Source organism: Terrapene carolina, unplaced genomic scaffold (assembly GCF_002925995.2).
Source record: "Terrapene carolina triunguis isolate 2854851 unplaced genomic scaffold, T_m_triunguis-2.0 Scaffold18, whole genome shotgun sequence".
Taxonomy (NCBI): domain Eukaryota; kingdom Metazoa; phylum Chordata; order Testudines; family Emydidae; genus Terrapene; species Terrapene triunguis.
The window spans coordinates 4,652,052-4,664,263 of NW_020664369.1; the positions used below are offsets into that span (position 1 = coordinate 4,652,052).

The 12,212-nt window shown below is 45.5% G+C and overlaps 1 protein-coding gene across 4 annotated transcripts in view; it reads right to left on the reverse strand.

Annotated features, from left to right (window-relative positions):
- The window catches only part of LOC112103181 (N-alpha-acetyltransferase 16, NatA auxiliary subunit), an 88,383-nt gene extending 79,722 nt beyond the window's left edge, over window positions 1-8,661 (reverse strand). For 3 of the 4 annotated variants that reach the window (XM_026654777.2, XM_026654823.2, XM_026654867.2), the window contains exon 1: window positions 8,476-8,661. In XM_026654777.2, coding sequence (XP_026510562.1) covers window positions 8,476-8,529 — 54 coding nt within the window. In that variant the 5' untranslated portion in view covers window positions 8,530-8,661. The remainder of the gene's footprint in view (window positions 1-8,475) is intronic. The other variant, XM_026654754.2, reaches the window with a different exon arrangement.
- Between the last annotated feature and the right edge of the window lie 3,551 nt (window positions 8,662-12,212).

Here is a 12,212-nt window from a genome sequence, read left to right on the forward strand (position 1 = left end):
TATTACTGTGGCTCTTTGGCAATGTACATTGGTAAATTCTGGCTCCTTCTCAGGCTCAAATTGGCTACCCCTGTTCTAGCCTCTCTGCTGAATTCAGACCTGGGGCATTACCATCTACCCATAGGCTCTGAAATGCATTTGAAGTTGTATGTGACATTCCCATGAGCTTCAAGGGACAAGTACTTGTCACACAGTGCACTAGTACTGGGTGTGCTCTCCACAAGCAGATTAAACTTCTGTCCTGGACATCAAATTCAGGAATAGACACAGCATGTTTCTTAAACCCAGTTTGAGGATCAGGGCCAAGTATTGTTCCCAAAGATCCTGAGGGAGATGGGAAAAAGGGAATTTAAGTTCTCTCTCTACCTAAACTATACTACTGATCTAAGGACTATTTATTTGAGAAAATATTTCTGTATTAAAGTTTAGAAGTCTGACAGCTACGAGAGAGGGCCCTTTGTGTTTGCTAAAGAGGGAGCAAGGGAACTAAGGTGACTGGAGAATGCACTGAGTGTCACATGAGGGTGCTTGCATTCCCCACAACACTCTGAAAGAGGTTTCCACATGGTCACTACTAGTGGAAAAGTCTCACGGTTGGAAATGTACATATATCCTCAGACTCCTATTGGATACTGCAAGATGTGAGTTATATCCGCCTGAGCTATAGGACTTCAAGGCCTGGACCACTGTCAAAATGGCACTTTTGATCTGAAAAAACAGTGTCTACTTTTACTGTTACTGTTAGATATATTGTGAACTAGAAGGACTAAGAATTCCAGGTTTCTAAGGATAACTAACATCTGTTTCTAGCCATAACAGTTCACAGTACATGAAAATTCACATCATGTCAATGTCCCTGTGTCATTTCATCCCCCGTGCACACAAATATGCACCAACTTCCCCTGTTCCCAGTGGGTGCTCAACCCCCACAGCCCCTGGCCCCGCCCCTGCACCACATCACCCCCATTCCACCCTCTTCCCCCAAGTCCCCACTCCTGCCCCACCTCTTCTCCGCATCCTCCCCTGAGCGCACCGCATCCCCACTCCTCCCCCTCCCTCCCAGGAAGTCCTAAGCACCAAACAGCTGTTAGGCGGCGGGGCAGTGGGAAGCACTGGGAGGGAGGATGAGGAGCGGGGACGTGGCGCGCTGTGGGGTGTGTGTGTGTGTGAGAGAGAGAGAGAGAGAAGGCGCGGAGGGGGGAGCTTAGCTGCCGGTGGGTGCAGAGCATCCACTAATTTTTCCCCGTGGGTGCTCCACCCCTGGAGCACCCACGGGTCGGCGCCTATGTTCATACACTTGAACTCTAACCTGATTTAACAGCCAGGATCTTCAGAACTGTTAGAGCTCACACTTCAGATTACAAACTTTCAGTGGTGCATGATCTTCCAAATAGCAGCTAATATCTGAAGATTAATACATATGCTAACAGGGACAAAATTGAAGTGGTGGCAGTAAAGAAAGTAATTATACCTGAATTTTTTTTTTAAACCATTGATAATTGTGGTTTCCCTCCCCCAAAGAATTCCTGAAGGTGTTAAAGTCGCTGCTAACTTCCTAAGTAATTCCTGTTCTATGAGCCAAGAACTGAAACAGGCCAATTAAATAGATAAAAATATTTAAAGGATCAAGCCTAGTATCTTTATTTACAGTATCTACATTGCATCTTGCATTCTGCATCAAAGATGCAATGTAAGAACCACCTTCCTTGGACAATTGAGTTTGCCAGAAGTCAGTCAAACATTTCAAATAGTCTTCTCCTGTGAACAAGCTGCATAACATATATGAAATTACACACATCTGGCTCAATATGATGTGACCAGATGAAATTTTCAATATGCTTAGATGCCAATTAATGGAAATAAAGTGAAATGATGAAAAATAAGTAGTTTTCCTACATCGTTTTGAAAGATCGACAGACCACTGAATCCAATCAACTGGACATTCAGCTCAATTCTAACCCTGAAGCTATTCAAGAGGCTAACCTGATAGCTGCATTGACCAGCCTGCACTTAATTAGTGAGCCCTTCTGTCTTGAGCACTGACATCCTGTGTAAATAGTGACATGCCAGATGACTGCCAGGGAAAAGAAAAAAAAAAAAGGGCACCCAGACAAGTTCAGCTACCTTTAAGTTGTTGGACAAATAAGTTTATATACTGTACTCTTGAGTTAAAGGGACATCACCAATAAAAATATTAGTGAGTAGTATTTTTAACTTAGTATTGACAGGACACCTGTAATAGAAAGATAACATGGTAATCTATTTTTCAGTTTCCTTTGAGAATCCTGAATTACTTATGGAGGAGCACTTTGTGTATAGTCACCAGTTTCTCGGAATGAGTGGGTCTTTCAAACAGCAACAGAGTATACAAAAATTTTGAAAAGGAAAATGAGACTAAAGTCACAAAAGCCAGTAGAGGGGCACGTTACACTTTAGTCCACTTCTTAAACTGACTAGATTCCAAGCTGGTGTCTCTACTGTCTATCTATAATTCTCATAGGCCTCATATGCTGTTGCATAGTACTGACAATTTGAAACAAAGAATAATATGCACAGTAAGGCTAGAAGTGGAGAGTCTAAAACCAGAAAACAGAGATTATTATCCAGAAATAGAAAAAAGCCAAAGTCAATACAAGTATATGGAAGTGGTAGGAGATAACTAGAAACTAAGTGAGGGTTAATGAAATTGCAGTGAAAGAGGAAACCTGTTCAAACCTGCAGAGACTGTTGGAAACAATTCTGTCAAAAATTTCCAAACCACTTTTTAACCACCATATCTTTTTTCTGGGGGCTTCACCTGGCGGTATGTGCTTAGAGACTGTGCTGAATGCAGATATTCTAGTCACAAATACATACTGTTCACAGACAATGGAGAAACATTAGTGTACTGACATGACACATTTTTAAAAGTTCCAACATGAAATGACAATTTACAAGTAGAGCTTGCTTCACAGAGCACTTGTTTGGTAGTGTCTGTTTTAGATGTGTGTCTATCAAAAAGTATATAAAAGTTGTCTTAGACTTTAGGAGACTGCACAGTGATCTCCCACCTCTGTGCAGCCAGTGGTCTAGGCTCCCCAATGCCATGCTGGAACCTCCACATTTATTTGTCAAATAACATTTGCAGAATTTTAAAATATTGTGTGCAGAATTTTAATTTTTTTGGCACAGAATGCCCTCAGGAGTAGCTAATAAAACTAATAGTGGACTTTGACTACTTGCATCTAAACTGGACAAAGTCACCACCTGACAAGTTTCAGCAATTTCTCAACCATTTAAACAACTGCTTCTTCATACAATTCTACAGCATACAAATTAATAGTTTCTCCCCCTTAGGGCTTGTCTACATAGAAAAAATAACTTCTATAGTTATACTAGTTTAACTCCAAGTGGATTCTATTATTTACAAGTGGCCTTTTTAGATTTAGCTTAATTCCCTGTTGAAGCAAATTAAGCTAAACTGAAAAAAGGCCACTGTTATTGCAAATTATAGCATCCACATGGTAAGTTACACTGATAACTATACTGGTATAGCAATGCTGATAAAATTTCCCAAAGTAGACAAGCTCTTGTGCCTACCTAGGTAACATAGGAATTGGTTCAAGTAGTAACCATAGTTGAACCATTACATAACTATGACTGTGATTCAGTATGTGCAGAGAAATTCTACCAAAAACTAGTACTGTGAAATGAAACTTTAGGGGATGAGAAAAGAGAAAAAAGAAAAGAGGAAGCAGTAACAAAACAGCAAAAATAAATAAATAAAAATCACAGGTCAAGTGAAGAACCCAAAATTCTGACCGGTTAAATGTCAACTGACCAGCTATTATTTGAGCTCCATCAAATACTCTATCAAGAATGCCCTGATGTAGGTATTGTGGTGCCATTTTTTCAGAACTTCATTTAATTGTGTTTCACATTTTTCTCTGTTAAAATAATGCAGTTAAGTAACTTTTCTGTAATAAGGCATAAGTAAGATCTCAGGTTGTGCTTACTAGAGACCATAAAGTCTTACTCTTTTTTTGTTGTCGTTACTGTACTAATAAATTAGTGCTTTAAAATAACCTGACCATTGACACTATTTGATCCATCAACTGACCAAATGTTTTTGGATAGGTCACATGTGCAACCCTAGACTCTGCAAAGAGGGTACTTGAGAATACCAGAGTTGCAGAAGAAATACATATGCAGAAACAGAGGAAGTATGGAAGACAAGGACACGACGCAGTATGGTTAAATGACAAGGTTCAAGGATGTTATCTGAGCCAAAGATATATCCTCCAGAATATGGAACTCCAACTCAGTAGCGTAGCTGGGGGGCAGCAGGGCAGCGGCCGCTCCCCCACCGAGCACAAGTGGCGCCTTTTTAATTTTACTCACTTGGGAGCGGGAAAAAAAAAAAAAAAGGGCGCCACCCACTGCGGCGCTTTTACTGACAGGGGGCGCTCCAGGTCTTTGGCGGCAGGCCCTTCACTAGCTCCGAGTGTCTTCAGCGGCACTGAAGCTTCATCGCCGAAATTCCGCCGAAGAATTTCGCACCTGCGGAGCGAGTGAAGGTCCCGCCGCCGAAGTACCGAAGACCCAGAGCGCCACCCCGTCGGTAAAAGCGCTGCAGCCAGTGGTGCCTTTCCCCCCCCCCCCCCGCTCCCCCTGTTCTCTCCAACTCAAGTGAATCCTACATAACAGGGGTCGGCAACCTCTCAGAAGTGGTGTGCCGAGTCTTCATTTATTCACTCTAATTTAAGGTTTCGCGTGCCAGTAATACATTAACGTTTTTAGAAGGTCTCTTTCTATAAGTCTATAATATATAACTAAACTACTGTTGTATGTAAAGTAAATAACTTTTTTAAAATGTTTAAGAAGCTTCACTTAAAATTAAATTAAAATGCACAGCCCCCCGGACAGGTAGCCAGGACTTGGGCAGTGTGAGTACCACTGAAAATCAGCACGCATGCCATAGGTTGCCTACCCCTGCTATATAAAGTAGCAAGCTATTGTAGGTAACATATAAGATAGAGGTCAGGAGGGAATTTGAGAAGAAATGAGTAGTCCTAGACCAAAAAGCCCATATACCAAAAGCAGCAGCCTAGGATAGAATCCACACATACTACTAGAACAAACAGAGCAATTAAGAACAATGACCAAGATACCCTGTAAGAACATTTTTTAACACAACATACACATATTGTTTCTAGGCATATACTAAAATAAAGCCAATTAACAAAATATACAAAATACAAGCTATGCAGACAATTAATACTTCAAGGAATTAGTTGGGAACAACTGCAAGGATAAAATAGAGAAATAAACACTGGGTAAGAAAAAAAATCAAGTTTTAAAATATCAGTACATTAAGATCAATTGGACAAGTGAATGGCAGCATGTGGATAAGCATTCAGGAAATAATCACTTATTAATCACTATGTAGATTATCAATTCACCTTTCACAAAAGGCAAACATTCATCCTCACTCAACTGCCATGTTATTTTTATCTGATTATCTATAATTAGACATTTGAAGATAAAACGGTGGTAATTTGCCTAAAATGCACTTGCCTAAAAATTCTATAAATTTAAAATGTTAATTATACAAGATATATTGGGAAGTGACTGCTACTATGAACTTGTTTGCTCCTAGTAAGAATAATCACCTAACTGTTCTAAAATTAGTAATTTATTTATAGCAAAGAGAGCAAGAGGAGTACTAGATTACTTAGTAAGATGCATACCATAACTATACAGTAAGCAGCAAATTGCTATTAAGAACTATTAAATCTTCAAATCTAAATGCTGCCCAAAGGCAACAAGAGAAACCAATCAAGAAACACCTGCCAGTACACATCAACAGCACACATCTGAGCTTAGACACTTAGATTTGTTTTCTTGTTAAGCACTCTGGCCTTGGCTAAACTGAACTTATTCCTTTAAAAAAAAAAAAAATTCTTCACTATTGTTAACACCAGTAGTAGCAAGACAGACGCTCTAAGAGCAAATAACCAACCAGTGGTTGCTAGTAGTTTTACCACCATGACATGTGGACCTCCTCTGAGCAGGTATAGATGACAAGGTAATTTAAAACTCCTGGAGCTTTGTTCACACTAGGGGTAAGTCTATACAGCAGCTGGGAGGTATGATTCCCAGCTCATGGAGACATACATGCTTGAGCAGAGCTAGTGTTAGTGCCTAAAAGTAAGTCTGGATACAGCAGTATGAGGCTCAGGCTAGCTGCCCAAGTAGAACCCTGCAGATATGCACTCTGGTATGCATAACCTGAGCTGCAGCCTGTGTCGCCACAGACACGCAGCAATTTTTAGGAGCTAGCTCGAACAGAGTTTGCACATGTATGTCTACTAGGGTTGCCAATCCTCCTGGGTTCACCCAATCCAGAATTGGGCTCTATCTCCCGGAGGCTAGTGAAGCCAAATGGAGATTTTAGGGCACTAAAAGACCGGCGATGCAGCAGGGCTAAGGCAGGCTCCCTCCCTGCGCTGGCCCCACACCACTCCAGGAAGTGCCCAGCACATTCGTGCGGCCCCTGGGGGAGGGGGCAGGGGAGACAGGGGGTCTGCACGTGCTGCCCCCCTCCACACCCAAGTGCCAACTCTGCAGCTCCCATTGGCCGGGAACTACAGCCAATGGGAGCTGCAAGGGTGGCGCCTGCAGGCACAGAGCCCCCTGGTCTCCCCACCACCACCAGGCCGCAGGGATGTGCCAGCTGCTTCTGGGAGTGGTGCAAGGGCAGGTAGGGAGCCTGCCTTAGCCCCACTGCACTGCCGCCTGAGGTAAGAGCCTCTCGGCCAGAGCCCACACCCCTCACCCCCTCCTGCACTCCAACCCCCTTCCCCAGCCCTGAGCCCCCTCCTGCAGCCAGCACCCAAAAGCTCCTCCAACACCCCAACCCCCTGCCCCCGCCCTGAGCCCCCTCCTGCACCTCATACTCTCTGCCCCAGCCCCCTCCCAGAGCCTGCACCCCAAACCCCCTCCCAGACCCCACACCCCCCCCAAGAGCCCAATCCCCTGCCCCAGCCCTGAGCCCCCTCCTGCACTCAAACTCCCTCCCAAAGTTTGCACCCCACACCCTGTTCTGTACCCCAACACCCTGCCCCAGGCTCAGCCCCCTCCCATACTCCAAACTCCTCAACCCCAGCCCAGAGCCCACAGCCCAACCTCCTGCTCCAGCCCAGTGAAAGTGAGTGAGGGTAGGGGAGAGCAAGTGACAGAGACAGGGAGGGAGGGAGAAGGATAGAGTGAGTGGGGCACAGCCTCAGAGAAGGGGGGAGGGCAAGGGTGTTTGGATTTGTGTGATTAGACAGTTAGCAACCTTAATGTCTACGCAAACTGGGAATCACATCACCCAGCAGCTGTATAGACATACTCTACAACTGTTATATCACCCATGAGGCTGCACTAAGTGGGATTTTTTAAATATAATTAATACACAACAGCCTAAAGGATTTTTTAAAATATTTTTTAAATAACCTAGACCAAGAAAATATTTCAGACAAACTACAATGGATGACCCAAGAAATGGTTCATTTATAACACAAATTAAACCTAGAGTCCCTGGGCTGACCACTTACACGTTAAAAAAAAAAAAACCCTTTAATGATGTTGCAGAGAACCCAATTCTGCTTTACTAGGCTGACAGTCATGCTCAACCATGTGGCTCAATGAAAAAAAAAAATGTTCCTGCATTTTAATGCCTTAAATCTAGTCCCTATATACCATGTGTTCTTGGTCAGTTGCTTTCCAAGAGATGGCTGCATTTCAGGGATGAGGTGAACCCCTATACATCGGTTACATTTGTAAAGTGCTTTAGGATCCTCCTTGGAGCTGAGCGTGCTGTATAAGTGTAAGATATTATTATTAGCAACACACCTGAACAGACATCCCGAATTCTAGAGAGGTTTGAAATCTGAACCCAGATCAGGCTTTGACAATTCAGCGGTTTGTTTAACATGGGCCAAGTCAAAACCCTAGATCTACGCAACCGAAACTTTTTTTTCGTGGAGACAGAGAAGAAGGGGGGGGGACGGGGACGCAAGGGGAAAGTGTCTCAAATTTGGTTTCAGACTTTGCAGCCCTCTGTCGTTACCAGTGTTCCCCGGAGACCCCGCGCCCCGGTTAGGAGCGCCCCGCGCTGCGGCCATGGGGAGCGGAGGCGGCTGGGCACAAAGCCGCGCGTCAGCCCGTTTGCTGCGGCCCCGCTACATCCCCCCAGCCGGGGACAAGCGGGCCCCCTCATTAGAAGCGGCTGCCGGGCCTGCTCTGCCCTGGGCTCCCGCTAGACAAAGGAAGGAAGCGGGCGAGAGCCCGGAGGCGGCGGGAGCTCCAGTCTAGCCAGCGCCGCTACTCGGCGCACGGGGCCGGGGCCTCGCACCTGCTCCCGGGCCACAGGGGGAGCTGGCTTGACGGGCTGGGAGAGGGCGGGTGTCCCGAGCCGGGGCGGCCTGGCCGAGCGGGGCGGTCACTGACCAGGATCCGCTTGAAGAGGTTGCTCTCCTTGGGCGGCAGCAGCACGGACGGCATGGTGCGCTAGGGCAGCCCGGGCGGTGGGGAGAAGACGCGGCTCCTGCCAGTCGGCTGCGGCGGCTCTTTAACTCATTGGCCTGCGCCGCCCGGCCGGCTCCCCTCAATCACCGCGAGCGAGCGAGCGCGGCCCTTGTGCGCAGCTGCCGGGGAGGCCTCGCTTCCCAACTGACGCTGCAAAATGGCCGCTGGGATCCCCCTTGGCGCACGCGCAGATCCTGCTCTATATCCAGCAGCGTCCCGGGGGTGGGGGAGGTATCCCAGGAGGTAGAGGGCTGAGTTTGGCCTCGCCCAGATTTGCCACCAACTCTCGCGATGTTATTATAATAAACCTCGGGGTTTGGTGCCTGAGCAGGTCAGTTTTACACCGTTTGTAGCGCTTGTGGTTAGAGAGGAACGCGACCCTCCCTCCCCCAACAAGGCAACATCCCAGGGCAAGGCCTGGTTGGTGGGCTCTGTGGAGGCCTGGGGCTGGCAGTGCAGCGTGGTGTTTGGCAGTGGGGGGCATTGGCAGTGTGTGACCTGTACCTGTAGGGTGACCAGATGTCCTGATTTTTATAGGGACAGTCCTGATTTTTTGGGTCTTTTTCTTATATAGGATCCTATTACCCCTCACGCGCTGTCCTGATTTTTCACACTTGCTGTCTGGTCAGAGGCAGCTCTATGTTTTTTGCCACCTCAAGCACGGCAGGCAAGCGGCTTTCAGCGGCGCACCTGCAGGCGGTCCGCTGGTAACGCGGATTCGGTGGCATGCCTGCGGCAGGTCCACCGGTGCCGCGCCATCGGTGTCCCCGCCGCCGAATTGCTGCTGAATCCGCGGGACTGGCAGACCTCCCGTATTCGCACTGCCAAAAGCCGCCTGCCTGCCGCCCTCACAGCGGTTGCTGCGCTGGTGCCTGGAGCCGCCCCTGTGTCTGGTAATCCTAGATGAGACAGGATGGAAAATCCCATTATTCTGATTACGCTCTTGCCACTGTCCTTCCTCTCCGCCTTAGGCCTGGTCTACACTAACACCCCAATTCGATCTAAGGTACGCAACTTCAGCTACGTGAATAACGTAGCTGAAGTCGACATACCTTAGTTCGAATTTACCGCGGTTCAGACGCGGTCCACACGCGGCAGGCAGGCTCCCCCGTCGACTCCGCGGTACTCCTCTCGCTGAGGTGGAGTACCGCAGTCGACGGCGAGCACTTCCTGGTTCGAATTATCGCGTCCAGACCAGACGCGATAAATCGAACCCGGAAGTTCGATTTCCAGCCGTCGAACTACCGCGGTAGTGTAGACAAGCCCTTAGTGTCCACTGTATGAAGAACTGTTCATGCTAGACCCACATCATCTGAGAGCCAGGAATCCCTACTTTCAAAGAGTACAATGCATTCCTCTCTACACAGAGTTTGTGTGATTAGTGGCTACTAAGATCTGGCTGGAATTTAAGGAGAGGATGGCAGGCTAGTAATCAGACAATTATGATTAGAACCTAGGGATGTCATCTAATGTATTCATTCATTTTTCAATGTTTGACATCTAATGTTAGCTATGTAAAGCTTCCCAGTGACTTTTCCTATGTTTTGTGAGAGACAGGGTGGGTGAGGTAATATCTTTTATTGGACCAACTTCTGTTGGTGAAAGACAAGCTTACATAGAGCTCTTCTTCATTTTACATAAATTAACATTCAAAAATAGAACTATAAAACCCACAATTCACTACATTGGCTGGCATCCCCTATATAAAGATGATTTTTTTCTAACTTGTCAAAGAAGATGAATACTTCAACATACACTTCAAACACTGTCATAATCAGTAGTTTTCCAAAGAACTAGGCCACAGGCTACAAAAATTTCATTTTCCACACCCTAGTACAGGGTCGGCAACCTTCGGCTCGCGGCCCGCCAGGGTAAGCCCCCTGGCGGGCCGGGCCGGTTTGTTTACCTGCCATGTCCACAGGTTTGGCCGATTGTAGCTCCCACATTCCAGGCCAAACCTTGCAGGCTTCTTGCAGCCCCTATTGGCCTGGAATGGTGAACCGCCGCCAGTGGGAACCGCGATCGGCCGAATGTTGCCAATCCCTGCCCTAGTACAATATCCTACTCACATGCAACCCCCATTCCAAACTAGGAGTTAGAGTTGATGTTTGCCTACAGTGGATAAAGACCATATTAGTAGCCTGGCATCCTGACATAATAGCCAACCTGTCCATTCTGACATATGGCTGTCAACATAGAGGGATTGCACCTAAGATGGGAGCATCATTAGGTTGTTAATGCCCTAATGGGGCATTACAGGTGCTGGATCTGAAGACTGGGGAGGATTGTTCTAGTATATTTCTGTCTTTCTGTCTCTGGAGAGAAGAAAAGGGAATTTTAGGGTGAGTGCATTACATTCTCATTTCTAGGGATTGAAGAAAATATGGGGCATATTTTGTATGAAACTAGAAGAGAATTAAGATACACACCATGAACTAGTCATACATGAATAATAAAATATTGCCTTTCCTGCGGGATTTTTATTTATTATACGTTTTAGAGACTGCTCTGAAACTACCACAGCCCAAGCCATATGGCTATACTTTCCCCCTACAGTTATTTAGCATGTAGAAATTCCCTATAGGAGGTGAGCTCAACCTTTTTATGCTCCCCCAGAGGGATAACAACTTTCACCAGCTCCAAATGACTCAGTCAGCTCTTCCTCATTTCCACAAGTTATGTTCCACATACACCGCAACCTCCCGCAAAAAAATAGCAAAAGAGCTTGCTTCACAGAGCACTTGTTTGGTAGTGTCTGTTTTAGATGTGTGTCTACCAAAAAGTATATAAAAGTTGTCTTAGACTTTAGGAGACTGCACAGTGATCTCCCACCTCTGTGCAGCCAGTGGTCTAGGCTCCCCAATGCCATGCTGGAACCTCCACATTTATGTGTCAAATAACAGCTGGTCTGAGGTCATTAGGAACATAAGAATGACCATACAATTTATCTGCCATTTTGTTGCCCAGCCACCCAGTTTTGTGAGATCTGTTTGTAACTCTTCACAGTCTGCCTAGAACTTAACTATCTTGAATAATTTTGTATAGTCAGCAAATTTTGCCATCTCACTGTTCACCCGCTTTTCCAGATCATTTAAGAATATGTTGAAGAGCACAGGTCCCAGGACAGATCCGTGGGGGACCCTGCTATTTACCTTGCTCCATTGTGAAAAAGGACCGTTCTGTCCTGGAGTTTTAAAGGTCCAGATTCTCAAAGGTATTTAGGCTCCTAATTTCCATTCATTTCAATGGGAGTTAGGCGCCTAGGTACCTTTGAGGATCTGGGCTAAAGGAGCTATATACTTCATCATAGAAGGAACTAGGATTTAGATTTATTTTAGTTCAAAGCCTGTTTTTCGTTCTTTTATTTTTCATTTTTGAACCACTGTTTTTTATTTTATTTTTTTTAGCATAAGCCTTTACATCAGGTTGCTTGAAAAATGACTTAACTCAAATTGTATACAAAATAAATATGTTAAAAGAATGTTAATGTTGAAAAGTCTATCACACAAAGATTAGTAAATGAAGAATTAACATTGCCCATGGAACTTTAATTTGGCCCATTTGTGGGAATGCATTATGCTACTTTCTGTAATTATATGATAACTAGAGCTTCTCAATTAAATGTTTTTAAAAATTTAATATGGGCAAAACAATGTAAT